The sequence below is a fragment of the Micromys minutus genome (assembly GCF_963924665.1).
Source record: "Micromys minutus genome assembly, chromosome: 1".
NCBI lineage: Eukaryota > Metazoa > Chordata > Mammalia > Rodentia > Muridae > Micromys > Micromys minutus.
Genome location: NC_137969.1, coordinates 178,252,995 through 178,273,003, shown reverse-complemented (window position 1 = coordinate 178,273,003; position 20,009 = coordinate 178,252,995). Strand labels below are relative to the sequence as shown.

Sequence of the window (20,009 nt, the reverse complement as noted above, 5' to 3'; positions counted from 1 at the left end):
TCGAGGTGCCCTGGGTAGCTTTGAATTCGTTTTGTTTTCATAAAGCAAACAAATGACCCTTCGTCGGCACCACCTCCAGGGCTGCCTCAGGTACTACTGCTTTCTGTTCTTTGCTCTTTGCTTGGTATGACTTGGAACAGCATCACTTCCTTCTCAGCTAGAATATTTTTGTCTGGAACCATTGCCGGTTCAAGATGAGCCAAGCCCTGAGCGTCTGAGTTTCCTCAACTTGCTGAGCTTAGACTGTGTGTATCCACAAAGTTCCGTCCAGCGAGGGCTTGCAGGTGCATTAGTTCTTTCTGGTTTTGTTTGTGAGGAAGGGGGCGGTCACAGAGAGCATGACGGACAGCTCCGGAGTCTTACAAGTGCATGCTTGGGAATTCTGTGCAGTGTTTTTGTAAGAGGACAAAGCTGCTTTTAGTCCCAGCCATGAGGAAACCCAGTGAGTATTTGGTCAGTCTTTTCTGTACCTTGTATCATGATATAGTGTGAGTTCCTGCTGTCACCGAGGCAGATACTGAGTTAAATTGGGACATGATTTATTTTAAGTTCATGTCAGTGTCAATATAGCTTACGGTTCTTTTCTTTGCTGGTTACTCTATAATGTACCAAAAGACCAACTCGACAGTTGGTTTCATTTATTCACTAAGTATAGCTTCATTATATTTTAAGAGGAGGAAGAATTGACTTTTAAAATAGCTTAACCCAAGAATTGTACATAAGTTGAGATCCAATGTAACTTGTCTTTTATAGCTTTAATCAAAATCTCCTTTTCAGGTACATAATTAATACTCCACTGTTCTTTGGGAAATAACTAATTATGGACCTCATTAACATCATTTAGGGAGTAAATGAAATTTTCTGAAATATTTTGTTTCAATATTTGAAGGTGGTTTAGAATATCATTTAGTACCAATGTAGCAATGCTAGATATTAAAATCAAATTTTTATTCATCATTTTATAAATGATTTTTAAGTCTTGGTACTGAGCATTTCGGTCATTGTTTGATGGGTTTGTGGTTACACTTAAATGCTTTGCAAAGGGCAAACACTTGATGGGTAATGTGATGGGGATGAATCTGTAAACTCCTACTGTGGATTATTGTTTAGGCTCATGGGAGGACAGGAATCATGTTTTCTGCTCTGTCTCCTCTAAAGCAGAGGCAGGTCAAACCAACTGGCTCGGTTAAAATTACCTAAAAGTTTACACTGGGAAAGTCCAAGTATGGTGACACCTCCCCCTGCCCTAATACAGCAGCAGGAGCTGGCAGGCCCCACATGCCATGGTCCAAATGGCTTTGATTACAACCTTTACCATTTTGCTACTCTTGAGTTTATGAATGAAATGACAAACCTTCCTATATAGAAAGAAAACATGAAAAGAAAGAAGACAGGAAGTTGACCAGGGAGACTGGGTTCAGACAGTTTGAAAATAGAGAAGATGAGGCAAGGCTGGGTGTCTGGGTTAGAGAAGTGTGAGACCGAACAGAGGAAATACTTTGGCTTGTTCCCAAAATGATGTTCAGGGTCTCACACTGCACTTTGGGGACTAGGCCTTTGTCCCCACTGTGTTATTTTATGCATCTGTGTGTTTCAGGATACTTACAAACAGTTGCCATTTTGAGCCAGTAAATGTCAGAAACTATGCTAGGTGAGTGCATATCTTAGTGCACACGTGTGTGAGGATGGTGTATGTGTATGCTGTAAACATGCATGTGTGCAGGTGCACAAGTATACCTGCAGAGGACAGAGGAGACTCCACCTTATTCCTTTCAGACAGGATATCTCACTAAACTTGGAGCTAGGCTGGTTTCTAGCAAGTCCCAGTGATTTCTCCCATCTCTGCTTTCCCCCTTCCAAATCACACAGAGAGACACGGGGGGGGGGGGTAGAGAAGGAAAGAGGGAGAGAGGGGAGGGACAGAGGGAAAGAAGAAGGGGAGAGGGAAAGAGAGGAGGAAGGGGAAATGGGGAGGAGGAAAGGAGAGAGAGAGAGAGAGAGAGAGAGAGAGAGGGAGGGAGGGAGGGAGGGAGGGAGGGAGGGAGGGAGAGAGAGAGAGAGAGAGAGAGAGAGAGAGAGAGAGAGAGAGAGAGAGAGAGAGAGAGTCACCCCTGGGGTTACAGGTCCATAGAGACAATGCCTATGTGGGTGGTAGGGTATGAACTCTAACCTCATGTTTATACAGCAAGCACTTTTATCCACTGAGCCATCTCTCCAGCCCCATGGTGCTTTACAAATTTTTAATTAAAACATCACACACACACACACACACACACACACACACACAACTAAAGAAAATATGCCGGCAGAGATTCATGTCCACGCTGTTAAAGATAACGCTGCCTCCAGCTTTCTTGGTCCCTCTAGGCCTTGGACTCACATCAGTCCACCACACCTTCTCTGCCACCATACAGGAACGTACCGGAAACAGCGGTCTCTTGACAAAGCTCTGTTTCTCCACTCCCAGGTCGCATAGGGCATGGAGCTGGAGAACTATGAACAACCGGTGGTTCTGAGAGAGGACAATCTCCGCCGGCGCCGGAGGATGAAGCCACGCAGCGCAGCAGGCAGCCTGTCTTCCATGGAGCTCATTCCCATTGAGTTCGTCCTGCCCACCAGCCAGCGCATCAGCAAGACTCCAGAAACAGCGCTGCTGCATGTGGCTGGCCACGGCAATGTGGAGCAGATGAAAGCTCAGGTGTGGCTACGTGCACTGGAGACCAGTGTGGCTGCAGAATTCTACCACCGATTAGGCCCGGACCAATTCCTTCTGCTCTACCAGAAGAAGGGACAGTGGTATGAAATCTACGACAAGTACCAGGTGGTGCAGACCCTAGACTGCCTGCGTTACTGGAAGATGATGCACAAGAGCCCTGGCCAGATCCACGTGGTGCAGCGACATGTACCTTCTGAAGATACCCTGGCTTTCCAGAAGCAACTGACCTCCCTGATTGGCTATGATGTCACTGACATCAGCAACGTCCACGACGATGAACTAGAGTTCACCCGCCGCCGTCTGGTTACGCCCCGCATGGCTGAGGTGGCTGGCCGGGACGCCAAACTCTATGCCATGCACCCTTGGGTGACGTCCAAACCTCTCCCAGACTACCTGTCCAAAAAAATTGCCAACAATTGCATCTTCATCGTCATCCACCGCGGTACCACCAGTCAAACCATCAAGGTCTCCGCAGATGATACTCCCAGCACCATCCTCCAGAGTTTCTTCACCAAGATGGCCAAGAAGAAGTCCCTAATGAATATCCCAGAAAGTCAAAGTGAGCAGGATTTTGTGCTGCGGGTCTGTGGCCGCGATGAGTACCTGGTAGGTGAAACGCCCCTCAAAAATTTCCAGTGGGTGAGGCAGTGCCTCAAGAACGGAGATGAAATACACTTGGTGCTCGACACGCCTCCAGACCCAGCCCTAGATGAGGTGAGGGACGAAGAATGGCCACTGGTGGATGACTGTACTGGAGTCACCGGCTACCACGAGCAGCTGACCATTCATGGCAAGGACCACGAGAGTGTGTTCACAGTGTCTTTATGGGACTGCGACCGAAAGTTCAGGGTCAAGATCAGAGGCATCGATATCCCTGTCTTACCTCGGAACACCGACCTCACTGTTTTTGTGGAAGCAAACATCCAGCATGGGCAACAAGTGCTTTGCCAACGGAGAACCAGCCCTAAGCCCTTCACAGAAGAGGTGCTCTGGAATGTGTGGCTAGAGTTTGGCATCAAAATCAAAGACTTGCCCAAAGGCGCCCTATTAAACCTACAGATCTACTGCTGCAAAACCCCATCGCTGTCCAGTAAGGCTTCTGTAGAGACGCCAGGCTCCGAGTCCAAGGGCAAAGCCCAGCTTCTCTACTACGTGAACTTGCTGTTGATAGACCACCGTTTCCTCCTCCGCCATGGGGACTACGTGCTCCACATGTGGCAGATTTCTGGGAAGACAGAGGAGCAGGGCAGCTTCAATGCTGACAAGCTCACATCTGCAACCAATCCTGACAAGGAGAACTCAATGTCTATTTCTATCTTGCTGGACAACTACTGTCACCCCATAGCCTTGCCTAAGCACCGGTCTACCCCTGACCCAGAAGGAGACAGGGTTCGAGCTGAAATGCCCAATCAGCTTCGAAAGCAACTGGAGGCGATCATAGCCACAGATCCGCTTAACCCCCTCACAGCAGAGGACAAAGAGTTGCTCTGGCATTTTCGATACGAAAGCCTGAAGCATCCGAAGGCGTACCCTAAGCTGTTCAGCTCAGTAAAATGGGGACAGCAAGAGATTGTTGCCAAAACATACCAGCTGTTAGGCAGAAGGGAGATCTGGGATCAAAGTGCTTTGGACGTTGGCTTAACCATGCAGCTCCTGGACTGCAACTTTTCCGACGAAAATGTAAGGGCCATTGCTGTTCAGAAACTGGAGAACTTGGAGGATGATGACGTTTTACATTACCTTCTCCAGCTGGTGCAGGTAGGAGCTGCTAGGGGCTGGTGGTGAGCGGGAACTGCCCCCCTCCCCCCTCTCTCTCAGAGAGCTGATTTGCATGTGCACAGGCACCCCCTTTGGTACTCATCACCCGTATGCTTTGTTCAGTTTCACAATCAGTCAGCCTAGTGCAGATAAAGCCACGTCAAATGTAGTAAATGCTTCCTGCCACTGACATTTTGGTTTTTTACTGTCTTTGAGGGTTTGCTGCCTTTCACATTTTAGAAGAATTGTCCCAGTGGAAATCACATATTCCTCATTAATTATCTTAATGATAGATTTAACTAGTTGCAGACTTGCTTGAGGCCAAGGTTCATGATTTAAATTGTGTGTGTGTGTATGTGTGTGTGTGTGTGTGTGTGTGTGTGTGTGTGTGTATTGTGTCATTTGATTCCACCAATGACTATGACGGTGGTCAAGTTAGAATTTGGATTTGCATTTTATACCTATGGAAATTGAGATACAAGGACACTAAGTTACGTGTCCAGGACCACATATTTTAAAAAGCAATGGACTAAAATTAAAGGGCTGACTGACTCCAGGCTTTATCCTTTATACAGCCTCAAATTTCTTGCATGAATCTAGCAGCTGGTAATGCAGGCTAGAGATATTTTAAATCTCTGCCCATGTCAATATGTTGTATCTGGATAGAATCTTTTAAATACTTTTTTATTCTTGAGTATTGTATATAGGTACACACTGAAACATTTATATATATATATATATATATATATATATATATATATATATATATATATACCTATTTCTGTCTCAGATTCTCTTCCTGTACTTATTAATATGTCTCCCTCTCAAATCAATGTCATTTCCCCCAAATAACTTCTAAGTCCAATTAGCACTGTCCACATGTTCACAGGTATAGAGCCTTCCACACAAGCAGAGGAATCTTACCAGTGGCCACATTTTCAGAAAAGAATAGTTGTTTTTGTCTCTCTCCTAGCAGCTTTCCACTGCCACTAGCTCTTCAATAAGAGGAGCTCTGAAATCTATCTACCTCATCTATGGCAGAACTTTGGCAAGTTTGATCCTACACAGGTGACCACAGTTACTCTTGAGTTCATAATGGCTTTCATCTGAGATCATGATGACCACAGGGAGAAATGCCATGCCTGGTACCACAATCCTGGTCAAAAGCCCATGGCTGGGGAGGTCAGTGGCTCTAGGGTAGAATGAGATATTGTTATTTTGCTAAATAGTTGTGCTGAGTTGAAACTGGGCAGCTGCCCTCTTTAAACAGGCATGAAACTAGTTTCACTCGGTTCCCATGATGCTCTCTGGGGTTCTGTGAGGTTAGCAAGTGATTTGCCTGAGATTTAGCAAGGTTGTTAAGGAGCAGTAGTTCTGCTCACTTTAGAAATTCTCAACTTACATTGTGTTGCTTGACAAAGAAAGGAAAGTAAGGGGAGGGGGAGGAGTTGTGATTGTACAGCACAAATTGCTCAGTCCTTTCTTCAACAACTTCTTTGGGAAGAAGACAAACCTTCAGATTTGCCGCAGCACACACAAATATACACAACGTACTTAATAACAAATTATGAAATTGTGACAAGGCTTCTGGGAAAACCAAAGAGTGACACTTAGTTGTGATTAATGCATCTAGGGAAAGAGCAGGCAATGCTTGGTCTAACAATTCTTCCATTGTCATTTTCCAAAGTAAATTTTGCAGACCTCAAAGGTAAGTAATGGTTTTCTTGGAAGTATTTTAGGTGAAAGAGATCAATCAGTCTTATTAATTTTGGATGTGATGGCTTATATTTGAAGAGTGATATTTGTTTGTGCAGCGATTTGAAACATTTCCAGCCCCAGCTAAATGACTCACTGTTGGTTAAAATGGTCTCTTGGTTGCGATCTGCATCATTGGTGTAGAAGTGAAACATGAAGAAAGACCAGCTCTCAGGTTAGAAACCTAAAACACATTTAAAGTGAGTTCTGTTGCCTGAGTGGCCACATTCTCAGAACTTGATTGAGATGTGGTTCTATCGTACCTACTCGGCCACACCCCCTACTCAACCACACCCAAAAGAGGCACTTTTGAAAGGAGGGCTAAAATTGAAACACTAAGGTCAGTATTAATCAGTGAAACTGGAAACCTAGAGTTTGAAGAACTATGAACCCAGCAAGACTTCAGGCTCCATAACATGGGATGGGCTACAGTGGGAATGTCTTCTGTTCTTTGGAGGAGGAGAAGGCTACTCCTATTTATAAAGGAGCTGTTCTAAGATAGTTTGTTAGACTTATATACATTTCCTATCTTCTAGCTTACTATTAGACCCACATATACTACCTATGTTCTAGCTTCATATATGCATTTATAATGTTTATCACTTTCAAAACTATTAGCTATTTTAAGCTTATTGAAAAAAATATGAAAAATATACAGGGACCTACCAAGATTTAGTTTATTTTTCCCATTTTGTTAGCTAGCTTTCTTCAATAGCAGAGCTGTTATTTCACTTAAACCAACATCCAACCCAGAACCAACACTAAACAGGGAACTGGATTTGAGTGGCTGGGGAGATTCTCACCACCTTAGCTGGAAAGACCCACTGACGTGGAACATGGGTTTTCCCCCATTTCCTTTCTCCTGACTGACCACCGTAGAGTACAGTCCTTCAAATGCCAATGTGTTCTTCCTTTAGGCTGTGAAATTTGAACCATACCATGACAGTGCACTGGCCAGATTCCTGCTGAAGCGAGGCTTAAGAGTAAGTACTTCCACTCTGATAGCAGAGTAACAATTTAGGCTACCAGGAATTGCCCGGTGGCAATCCCTACAGTGTTAGTCACCATGATCTCAACCATCTTGTGCCCATCTCAGAACAAAAGAATCGGCCACTTCTTGTTCTGGTTCTTGCGAAGTGAGATAGCTCAGTCCAGACACTATCAGCAGAGGTTCGCTGTGATCCTGGAAGCATACCTGCGGGGCTGTGGCACAGCCATGCTGCAGGACTTCACACAGCAGGTCCAAGTGATTGAGATGTTACAGAAAGTCACCATTGATATTAAATCGCTCTCGGCTGACAAGTATGACGTCAGTTCCCAAGGTACAGTGGCTGCATTTTCTCAGTTCCCCTTCCAAATGTCATAATTGTTTTGATTCTTCTTTCTGGAAGTCAAGTAGTACTTTGCAAAAGGCAATCAAGAAAACATGTTGGTCTCTTGTCTTCAATGAAGTAAATGGATTTAAAGCTCTCTTTCTATACGACACAATATTTATGACCATAAATTCGTATATTTTTACAAAGGAGTTGTGCATGTGGAACTGGGTGAAATTGAAGAACTATGTGTGGACTGAAGACATAATTTTCAATAACAGTTCCACACACAAGAAGTTACTTCCAAGTCTCCTTTTCCTCATCTTTGAATACTTTCATGCTGATTTCAACTAGTCAGAATCTGAAGGTAATATTGAAAGGTTAGGTTGATTTTAAAATTTTGTCATATACATACATTTGCATCTCAGAATAATACACATAGGTAAATGTATGTCACCTTCACACACACACACACACACACACACACACCTCCTCCTCTCTGTGGTTGTTTCTGATTTCTTATCTCTGCTCTAGGAAAATTAACCACTCATAAGGTTTCAGTTGATACCATTTTAGGTTGTCATCGTTGACACATCTTTCTGACACAATAAAGTGTAATAAGCTTGAACCTAGAGATTATCTTCTACTTGCTTGATAAACCTGAGCCTAGCACTACAACTTAAAACAGACACTAACATGTCTTCCCAGTCAGTGATGGAAGCTTTTGACTATTAAATCTCCAACCATCCCTTTTAATTGATTGCTAGTTCATGCTGATCATGCTACCCCCAAAGTTACTAATGCCAGCCGTGACTATCTCACATTTGGGCTGGCCCCTGCCTGTTATCCAGCCAGTGATCTGCACTCTGAGAGTTTTGTCTTGAGAATTTTGAGGTTGCCACATCTTTTGTACACACCCTAACTTCCTCCTTGAAAATTTGCAGAACTCTAACCCAGCTCTAGTTAAGAGCGTGTTCAAATGTCTGCCCCACAAACCAGAGAGCCAGTGAAAGCCTAGCTGGCTGAGAAGACCATGGCAGTGACAATTCCTCAGGGTCACCCTCAGCACACTCTCTTGACTGGAGGTTTTTACACATGTGTTCACATATGTCCTCTGCCTATGAAGGGACATTTACGGATAAGTTGTTCACAGTAATCCTGATTAACTTTGCCTACTTGGTATGGTTAGATTCCCCAAAGGCGGGGCTCTAAATACCTTTTCCTACTGCTAATTTTCCCAATCATATACATGGACTTTTAAGGGGTGTGGCACCAGGAAGTTGCCTCGGAGATCATCGACAGTAGTGATAATGCCTTGTGCTCACGTAACTCCTGTGTGCTTTTGATAATTGCAGTTATTTCACAGCTTAAGCAAAAGCTTGAAAGCCTGCAGAATTCCAGCCTCCCTGAGAGCTTTAGAGTGCCCTATGATCCTGGACTGAAAGCAGGTACCCTGGTGGTAGGTATCAGTGGGATTTCTCTGTATGTTCCTTATGACCTGCAAATGTCTAGCTAGCATGCTTTGTAGTAGAGCCTTTACAGTGGATCTTCAGTAGACACAAGGATCTAGAGCGTTACCCAGGTGGGCTTCTGTCAAGTTGCTATCTAACAACTAACACCCAACATCCCAATACCCAATATGAAACGCCAATGGAAGGGTAATTGCCCTTCCATTCTGGTTTTTTTTTTTTTTTTTTTTTTTTTGTCCATTGTGTTTTAAATCAATTTATTGGTGTACTCTTTATACAAGCTGCTGTCCATAGTGTTGAAGTTCGTTGAGTTTTCACAGACAAATGTTTCTATACAACTACCAACAAAATCAAAGCACTGAATGTTCTTCTAGAAATATAACAGAAATTCAATATTACTGTCCATATTGTAGGTGCATCTATGCCTAACCTCTCTGACCCTTTCTGTTGATTTAAGTGTCTGTGTGCATTTCAATACCACATAATATAACAGACCACTTTATGTGTATGTAAAAATCTTACAGAGGTAACCCCACTAATGTACCTCTTCTGCATATATTATAAACCCGTGGTATATTATTTTTGCTTTAAACAAAAGAATGTATGTATATTAGATAGAGTAAGCCATTTTAAACATTTACCCATATATTATTATGTTGGGTATGAGTATTGCTCCAAATACTACTATTTTTATCTTTAAACATATTATTCTGTAAGTTGGTGGCAATATATTCTTTCAAATTTTACTTAGCTGAAATGCTTTACTATGCATTTACTTTTTTAGCAATATTTTCACTAGACAGAGAATCCTAGCTTACTATTTTTCTCTTGCAGTACCATTTCTTCCACATTGCCTATGTCCTGATGATAACACTCTGGCTTTGTCTTTGAGATTCTATTTATAATACATAACCCCACCCCCCATTTCTTTTCAGATGTCTTCCCTCCCTGGTTTTCAGTGGTTTGATTACAGTGTGTGTTGGCACAGGTTTCTTGTATAAGGTGCCAGGTTACGTTGCTCTTCAGGCTTGTGGGTTTCTGATCTACCACATTTGGAAATTGTCTATTGTTGTTTTCTATCGCTCTCTTCTGGCCTTTTTATCAGAGACTTCAGTTATTCTATGCTAGATTGCTAGACCATAAGCTTAGCACAGGTCTTTTCTCCATACTTCAAGCAAGAAACAGCCCCCAACAGCATGCTAAGACAACTAGAGGCAGGGTCACTTTCATTGCCCTCTTAGCTCTGGGCCAACAGATTTCTGTTGTCTGTCATCTAATATCTGACAAGAGTTGTTCATGTATTTTTTTGATCTAGCTTACAAGACAGAAATGCTCTATCAGTTAAACCTCATGAAAAGAGGTATAAAACACCTCTTCCCCATGTCTAATTTTATAAACAATTGCTAAACCAGGTGTGGTGGAGCATGCCTTTAATCCCAATCCTCAGGAGGCTGAGGCAAGCAGACCGTTTGAGTTTCACGACAGCCTGGTCTACAGAGTGAGTTTCAGGACAGCCAGGGAACAAAGAAAGAAAGAAGCCCTGTCTCAAAAACACCACACACACACACACACACACACACACACACACACACTTGCTAGAAAAAAAATGTACAATCCATTGTCATCGTTTAGATATCAGTAGAAATTATAATACATTAATACGGTTTTCAAACTGTTGGCTTTTCTTTTAAAATTGTGTCATAATTTTTTTTATTTTTATGGGTATGAGTGTTTTGCCTGCCTGCCATGTACATGTAATGCCTGAGGAAACTCCAGAAAGGTAGTGGATCCCATGAAACTTGAATTAGAGGCTGTTGTGAGCTGCCCTATGTGGGTGCTGGGAACTGATTCCAAATCCTCGGCGAAAATAGTGCTTTTAACTGCTGAGTCTTCTCTCATTTCTACATTATATTTGAGGTTCATAGTGCTTTCACTTTCGTCTAAAACCCATGAAAGGTTAGGTTTATTCTTATCTAAGCTGTCACAGTGCTTTGCTTAAATGTGAGGTGCTGAGGCTATAAGTCCTGTGCTCAGGGGACACATTTTCCATTTATTCCTGTTAAATTTCCCTGGGTTAGATTTGGCCTACATCAGCTTCTGGAATAATAGTTCAGACACTGTGGTAGCACTGGAACTCCTTTTTCAAATGAAATCCAAGGAAGGGAATGCATAAACAGATAGTAGAAAGTGCTCTGAATAATGTACTTTTAGTGGGTGTACCGTGTTCTCATGGGAGAAAGGTGATGAAAATGGTACCTGCTGCACCCCACGCGCTCTTTTCAGACCCTTAAGAGTTCCTTAGAGTACAGCCTGAAAACCCTTGTTTCCAGGGTTATGACTTTTCTCACACATAGATAACATCTCCAGCTTGGATAAGAACGCCTTCAATATTTTTATCCAAATATTGAAAATCATTTTCCAGCCAGGCCATTGCCTCCTCCATGTGTGTTCATTGTTAGTGAAGGTGTGACCACTCCCTTACAGATTGAGAAGTGTAAAGTGATGGCCTCCAAGAAGAAGCCCCTGTGGCTTGAGTTTAGATGTGCTGATCCTACCGTCCTCTCCAACGAAACCATTGGAATCATCTTTAAACATGGTGATGATCTGCGCCAAGACATGTTGATCTTACAGGTAGGCTAATGTGAAGGGAGTGGGGTTATTCAATTGTCTGAAGAAAGAATGCTGTGCTGGTCTAAAACATGCCCACCTTTCTGGGTTTTCTGTTTTGTTTTGTTTCCATATGATAAACAACAATCAAGAAGTACTTAGTAGATAAGTTTTACTAGCACCATAGTTCTCTCTGTCCTTTCTAAAATGGGTGTTCAGTATTCCCTAGTAGGAAGATACACGTAGCCTCTTTTTAATCACTCCATTCTATGCATCATAGCATAAAGCTATGTGATTATTTGTCTACAGTACTCAGTTTATTCCTGCTCACAGACATATCAACACAACAGTAGCCATACTCCCTAAATACATATCCTTTGATATTCATAACAAACTCAAGTAATAATTTAATGCAGAAAAGACAAGAATGTAGGTGATCACTCATGTGAACAGCCAGGAAGAGATGAACAGTGAGGTACCAACACCGTCTGCATCAGGCTTATAACATTTCTGTGCAGACTGTGTCACAAGTCTGGGAATCTTTGCTCTCCAGCTTTTAGTGCCTCATCTAGAAGGAGGTGAGGGTTTTTAAACCTAATACAGTTTATTTAATAGTAAAGTGTACTAAGTTAAAGGTAGCCTATTTAAAACCATAATATTTTCAATTCATCTTAAGATTCTGTTAGACTTATTTCTGATATAGTACTCAGGTTATTTTCCAGGATGGGTTGTCCTGTTTTTGTTGTTTTGCTTTTTGTCCAAAAAATATTTTAAAAAAGAATCCCTTAATATTTTTAAAGATCAATTAAGTTTTAAATAAATCTGTAGAATCTTTTGAATTGTTCAAAGATGAACATTTCAAAGGCACAAAACAGTTCTCTGCTATTCCTTTACTTTTGAAAGACAGCTCATGCTTAGACTTTGTTTTACTGTTGGAGATCCCTGTTCTCTGAAACTCTCTGAGACTTCGTTCTCGTCCCACTGAATGGAAATGGCAATTATAGTCCCCATATAAAGTTACTACAAGAATCACACATAAAAGAGCAACCAGTTAATGCTTGGGGTTAGTATCACCACTATTGATTTCATTGCCTTAGTTGTAAATGGATCTTGTGATATCAGATAATAAACATGTATGAGGATGTTGTGGTTGTGGAATGTTTGGATATGATAGATAATAAAACATACCAAAGAGCCTCCCACAAGTGAAAACTCTTTATGATTTTCTTCAACATAGACTCCAGGGTCTGACCAATAAAAGTTATTACTTTTGTATTGTACATTTGCTCATATATTGTATGCAGCCAGATGAGATAACTAGCTTTTTAAGAGAGAAAAAAAATGCACTGGCCAACGTCTATGTGTAATAGAAATGCCTGCGTCTTGGTTCCAGATTCTACGCATCATGGAGTCCATTTGGGAGACTGAATCTCTGGACCTGTGCCTTCTGCCTTATGGTTGCATCTCAACTGGTGACAAAATAGGTTTGTAGTTTCGTCAGAAGATGGGCAGTGTGCCACTCTGCTGGCTTTAAAAGGACATTGCTCCCTCGGTGAGAGCAGTCCATAACTGGAAAGTGATAGTCATTGTCATGGGGAGGAAATGTTCGAGGGCTGGAAAGTGACTTTCAGTTTGATAAGGACATGTTGACAATGCAGGGACACCTATCTCTGGCCCTCACATGGGAACAGTCTTCCCAAGAACCTGCTCTCTCCCTAGCTCTTCTCCTCCTCTAAACTGCAACTCATTTCTTTGCATATTGAGCTTTTCTCTCGCAAATAACCTTTAAAATTAGACAGAAGGAACTGTCACTTCTTTTTACATTTCAGAATTCACATTGCTGAAGCTATTACACACTCCACTCAGGTACTTTTATAGACATTTAACATTTTCGTTTTAATCATACTTATTTTTATTCAGAGTTCGGATACAAGAAATGTAGAAAACATTTGGCCTTCTTACCTATAAAGGAAAAGTTCCAGTCTCCAAGCAAGGAAGGGCTAAGCTTGGCACATAAATGACTTTATTTGTCACTCCCAAAAAGTAGCCCTTTCCTCTCCTTAGTCAGGGATAAAGAGAATAATTTACAGTTTTGGAGCTTTACAGTTGTTGCTTTCCCTAAAAGCAAGCAAGCAAACAACAAAATCACCCAGACCTAGAAAAGAGATCTTCGGTGTGATAAAATAAGAATTATCAGCATCAGCCTCCACTGAATTCTATCTCTTCACATAGGAATGATAGAGATTGTGAAGGATGCCACAACAATTGCTCAAATTCAGCAAAGCACAGTGGGTAACACGGGGGCATTCAAAGATGAAGTCCTGAATCATTGGCTCAAGGAGAAATGCCCCATTGAAGAAAAGGTGAGTTCTTGCTCTCCCTGCCTCAGCCCAACTCCACTCTTCCATACAGTTTGTCTTTGTCAGACAAGAGTGGTCTAACAGACTCTTCTAGTGGATGTCTCTGTTCCCCCGAGGTACTGGTTGAGTCTTTTGCTACTAAAGCTGTCGGGGTTTGTGAGGGTTTTCCCCTGATTACACAGCTTATGTCTGAGACAGAGTGCCTACTTCTAGACCTGGAAAGCATTTGCTTCAGTTTTGAATACCAGTCAAGCTTTGCATAGAATTTGGTCCTGTGAAATAATCTGTTAGCACTTTTTATGCATACTTTTGTTGTTTAGCCCACAGATTTAGCTACCATATATACATTCTTTCATACCAAACAAAAAAAAATTTACAATTTCTACTATGGCTCCAAATGGTAAGCTATGAATGTTGAAAATGTCTATCTTGCTGAAGGGCATATGTTGGGTCCTTCACAAACTGTCTGACTAGGCTGTCTTGGTGCTGTTTAAAGTTCTACTGCACAGGAATAGCACCTCCCATTTGCATGGCCAGCAGCCTTTGGTGGAGGGAATATAATTAGTAGCTTTTATTAATCTGCTGTACATAAAGGCTTATGAAACCATCCATACACTTAAATGGTTATAAGCAAAGCATAATTGCAGAACTTGCTATGATCTCTGTAAAGTTTCGGGCATGTGGCTAAAAGAAAGGGTGGGAAATTTCAATAAATAACTGTGGCCCTTTCCTTCTTGGGTCTTCCTCATGTCATGGTGTTTGGATGACTCTTCACTGAAAATACAAGCAGAACCACGTGACTGTTGGCACTTCCTTGATATATGAGTCTGGGCCCAAACTTCTTGCTGTCTTAAATGGTTCCTAGCACACTGTCCATCTGGGAGGCCTCTCCATTGACTTGGGCTGCTCTCTGTAGCTGGAAAGTGATCAGCATTCATTTCCGTTCTCGTCAGCTTCAGGCCGCGGTGGAAAGATTCGTTTACTCCTGTGCAGGCTACTGTGTTGCCACGTTTGTTCTGGGGATAGGTGACAGGCACAACGACAACATTATGATCTCAGAGACAGGTGAGTTCACCCGCTATGAAATAAAAATGTTCTCATAGTAAAATACACTGAACATAGGAAGCTCTGTTTTAATCATTCCTAAGGGTCCAGCTAAGGGACACGAAATATATTCACATTACTTTGCAGCCGTCACTGTCTGTCTGAAGCACTTTGTCCTCTTTAAACGTTGCTTCCCCAACACCCCATCCTTCTGACACGGTGTAAGAGCCTAAGCTGGAGCCCGGGTTTACAAGTCATTGTGTATAACACTGGTTACTTTAGACAATCACCCTTTGATGGATGAGGGAAGAAAAGGCAGGGAGTGAGCCTAAAAGAGAGAAAAGACTACAGGGAGAAGAGAAAACACTACCTAGAAGGAATGATCAGCAATGACAAATGTTGCAAAAACCAACTAGAACAAATTATCAAAACACATGAGCTGCCCCTCATCTGAAACACCTGAGTCCCTAACTCAGCCATACTGGTTCATGCTACCCTGGCAGTGGCCTGTAATGGCCACCATGCCATGAGATGTTCATGTATGAAATCTAAACCCATTTTTATAGTCTTCCGGGCATGATAACCAATGCCTCTAAGTCCTTCCCTCGGGAAGCCTAAGGAAAGGACCACAAGTTCAAAGCTAGCCTGGACTACATAGAAAGATTTTAACACAAAAATTATTTTTCAAGAGTAGAGTTTAAGATAAAGCACCAGAGCTTGGTGTGAAATATTTATTCTTTGCAGGAATGGGTCAACACAAAAGAATAAGTACATTTGTGAATTATAGAAATGCTAAAAGACCAAATAAAGAAAAACTAATACTGCCATGCTGCTGCTGGCAATAGTGTTAGAAACTGACCCCAAAGAGATTCAAAGTGGTATTTCTATAGCAAAGTAACAAGTTAACACCACTCTTGCAGACGGAGTACAAACATCAGTCTGTCCGTCATATGAAGGACATCGAGTCTCTTAAGCATGAAGGTCATAAATTAGTGAGACTTATTGTTTACCTGTCTAAGAATACTTTTGTTTGCTTGGTTGCTTGTTTTTAATGGCATCTTGGTATCATCTAAGGAACAAACCTATCAAAAACCACACTTGGTTATGTTAAAAAGCTTTGTGGTGACCACTTCCAAGAATTTCAAAGGCTAATAACAATAAAAGAGGATAAAATGTTCTCACTCTAAACAGTTCATTTTCAGGCAACTGAAAATTGTTTTTCAAAAAGAAAAACAGAATGTTTATAAACACTTACACCATGTAATGATGCCAGACACTCTCTTCTCTTAAGGAAACCTATTTCATATAGACTTTGGACACATTCTTGGGAATTACAAGAGTTTCCTGGGCATTAATAAAGAGAGAGTGCCCTTTGTCCTAACCCCAGACTTCTTGTTTGTGATGGGAACTTCTGGCAAAAAGACAAGTCCACACTTCCAGAAATTCCAGGTATGTCTCCTCCATCCTCCTCACCTCCTGCCAATATGAACCACTCACACTATAGAAGTCACCTCTCCCTCCCCTTATGACATGGCCACCCTCCCTCCTCTTCCTCATCTCTGTTCCTTTTCCCCAATTACACGCAAAGCGATGCTTTCAGGGACCCACTCATTAAAACCAAACAGCAAGTAAAAATGCTCCATGAGGGGTGGCTCTGGGGACCACAGACCCCTGAGGGGATGCTGGGTGCTGAAGATAGCCATAGAGACTGATCTACTTTGACTAGAAGATTCAAACTTCAAGTATCTTTCAGGACTTACAAACAATCGCGAGCTTCACTAGGTTTCTGTGACTGTGTGTGTACATATCATACTACCAACAGGAGAGTCTTGTTGCACGCGCTGATTTTGTTGGTATTAAGAGTAGTCCTTTTCTTGTTGGCCGTCTCATCGGCTTGACCACAGCCCCTGCAGACAAGCCCCCACAGAAGCGTTCAGATTCAAACACACAATGAGAGCATGCTATACTCGCAAACGTAATAGCTGTGAAGGAACACAATTCAGAAAACTTGCAAGCATACCTATTTTATAACAGTAGAGACACAAAACAAAAACTAAGAGTAACTTTTGCCTTGCCTTGTCTTCGCATAGACACCTTCCTTAGTGTACCTTCAGTGTGGTTTGATATGTACTCCACGTCTTAGGGAGAAGGCTTTTCTAGGGTTTCCTTTGAATCTATAGCATGAACTTGGGAAAGGACGTAAGCCTTGAACCGCAGGAGGATGGCTATTCCCATGTGTTGCTTTGTAACTTGTAACTGGCTGGCTGTCTAGTTGGTAATGACATGACTCTCGCACTCTGGTCAGATAGTTTTAGGAGTTTGGTATGGCTATTCTGCATACACTCAGTTCGGTTTCAGACAATTTGTAAAAGCTGGACACATTTTCAGGGGACCAGAAGAATCCCACTACTCAAAGAAAAGAAGGCACTCAGTTTTACTCTCTTGAATGTGGGGTTGATCCGACTAGCTTCAGACAGGACGTGACAACAGCAAACCATGGCTCAGTGTGTCAGACAAGTGCATGGAACTCTACCTTACACATGGGTCTCTCCTTTCCTATAAATACATGGTCTCTTCCTTCTGCCAGTGAGTGAAATTTCCTAGGAGTCTGTTCTTTTGTCTGGTTGCTGTGATGTCCTTATGGACCCACACAGAGATCATGTCACTCCACCAAATCCCAGCAGCTCTCCCCGTTACCTTTCTTTGTTGCTTCTGTGGTGGCTTTTCAGTGTAAAAACATTTGTGATGAAAAGATCTTTATAATGAGGAAGCCAGGAGAGGATCCCTGGCCTACCCAGAAACATCAACACAGAGAAGCACTTGTGGGGACTTCCTCACCATCTGTAACATCTCTTCATCCTGTGATCAAGCTTGTTTCTTAAGCAATTACACCTCCTTCAGTCACCTGATACCTATATAGCATAGCATGCACCGCCCAGAGCACATTCCTGCAGGTTGTGTTGTACTTTACACACCTGTGAGTATTACCTACACACTAACCATAGCACAGGGATCAAAGGAAGCAGACAGACCTAAGTATGTGTAACAGCTGTGTGCACAATGGCAGTTACTCCCCTTTCAGAACCTTGCTTTCTTCATCTGTAAAGAAGGAACATGGCCTACTTATGGTTTTTCCAGGTACTGCTGATCTAGTTAGCACTAGAGAAAAGATAAGAGAAAGCTTATATTTAGTTCTGAAGGTTCCAAATCACGACCATTAGCCCCACGACTCTAGACCAGTGGCTCTCAACCTACAGGTTGTGACCCCTGTCACAGACAGGAATTGCATATCAGATATACTGCATATTAGATATTTACATTATAATTTAAAACAGTAGCAAAATTACAGTTATGAAATAGCAACAAAATCATGTTATTGCTGGGGGTTAGCCCGAAGGTCGAGAACCACTGCTGTCGACCTAGAGAAAACACTGTGGTTATTTCGTGGTGAGAGCGCATGTGAGAGCCAGCTGCTCGGCATTATTACAGTGAGATATGCAGAATGATTAGCTCAGCCTAGGCCGCAGCAGAGACTCTGTTACCGTTGGTTTAAACGTCAGGCAAGTCTTCTAACATCAGAAATGTTTAAGAAACCAGTTTTTGAAATGAGGCCTCAGGTAGTATGCAAACCATGACAAAGAAGCCTGTTATGATTAAAGAAAGAATTGAATCCCACCTCTACCTGCTCTCACACCATCCCATCTCCCCACCCCAAACCCATCCATCCTCTGCGCACAAGAGAAAGCTGACCACTGGAGCAGAAAATTATCCACATGCATAATTTCCAAAGTTTGACAAAGATAGGCAGCCTAGCTTCATCATTTGACTCCCGATTTGGGCAAATTTTCTTTTGCCTCTTTTTTCATTTCTTTTCTTTCATTTCTTTTCTTTTCCTTCTCTCTCTCTCTCTCTCTCTCTCTCTCTCTCTTTCTCTCTCTCTCTCTTTCTTCCTTCCTTTCTTTGCATTGCTAATTCAGAATTTTACGTATCTACATTTTATTCTTGTTATTGGAAAGGTTCTTCTATCCCAGGGACTGTATGCATAAATTCTCTCAGCAATGTCTTGGAGTCTGGTGTAATAAAGTCATCATGTTTAGGCAAACTAGGAAATGTATACACTTGCATTTTGAACTGAAAGTCCCCTTTCCTAGTTTTGACCTCATAATGTTAATTAATACATGTCACATGAATAACCTATTGGGCAGGGTAGAGAAAGGCTGGCCCACTTTTTGTTAAGAGTGAGGTTAACCTTCCCCATATACAATACAAACATGAGAGGCCCTGTGACTGGGAATAGCAATGGGGAACCAAGAAAGGAAGGCTGCGCTTTGTCTCATTGTCCCTGACCGAGGTAACTGGTCTAACCTGGGGTCATACCTATCAGTTACTTCTAGAGTGGGGGGAACATTAGGAACAGGCTGTGACTGTGCATAGGCAGAAACACGAAACTGAAACTCACCATCTGAGTCGATGAACGTCTGCAGCCTTCAGGGCAGCCCCCCACAGGTTAGGTGAATTTAATGATGTCAATTTCCATATCTCTTTGTCTAAGGATAGTTTTTTAGACAAGGTAAACATAAACGGTTTTTAGCACATAGGTGACTTGTATATTAACAGCAGTCAGAGGGATAGAAGCACAGGGCGGAGCTGTGGAACATCAGGAGTTCCCTTAATCAAATGCTGTGTTGCTACAGTTCCTGAGTAATGACCCAAAGCTTATTACTTATGAATAAATGCCTAGGCCATAAGCTAGGGTTATTCCCTGAGTAGCTCACGGCTCAATTATTCCATGTATAGTCGTCTATGTCTGATGCATGGCTGGTTATCTCTTCTCAGTTTCACAATTCCACTTCTTCCGGTCCGGATGGTAAAGTTTCTTGTGCCTGACTCTTCCCTAGCATTCCTTTCTCTCTCTGCTGGACATCCTGCCTTCTAATCCTGCCTCAGCTTATTAGCCATCAGATATTTTATTGACAGGTGATGCTTC

General features: G+C 42.3%; 1 protein-coding gene and 1 pseudogene across 2 annotated transcripts in view; both read left to right on the top strand.

Moving 5' to 3' along the window:
- The window catches only part of LOC308419540 (actin, cytoplasmic 2-like), a 1,056,985-nt pseudogene that overhangs the window by 28,666 nt on the left and 1,008,310 nt on the right, over window positions 1-20,009 (top strand). The window lies entirely within an intron of this gene.
- PIK3CG (phosphatidylinositol-4,5-bisphosphate 3-kinase catalytic subunit gamma) overlaps window positions 2,480-20,009 on the top strand; it is a gene marked incomplete at both ends in the record, with an annotated part of 28,508 nt that continues 10,978 nt past the window's right edge. The window contains 9 exons of the mRNA XM_080915230.1: window positions 2,480-4,474; window positions 7,147-7,212; window positions 7,326-7,551; window positions 8,898-9,001; window positions 11,496-11,642; window positions 13,012-13,102; window positions 13,851-13,981; window positions 14,932-15,043; window positions 16,314-16,471. Of these exons, the coding sequence (XP_080771356.1) occupies window positions 2,480-4,474; window positions 7,147-7,212; window positions 7,326-7,551; window positions 8,898-9,001; window positions 11,496-11,642; window positions 13,012-13,102; window positions 13,851-13,981; window positions 14,932-15,043; window positions 16,314-16,471 (3,030 nt within the window). The remainder of the gene's footprint in view (window positions 4,475-7,146; window positions 7,213-7,325; window positions 7,552-8,897; window positions 9,002-11,495; window positions 11,643-13,011; window positions 13,103-13,850; window positions 13,982-14,931; window positions 15,044-16,313; window positions 16,472-20,009) is intronic.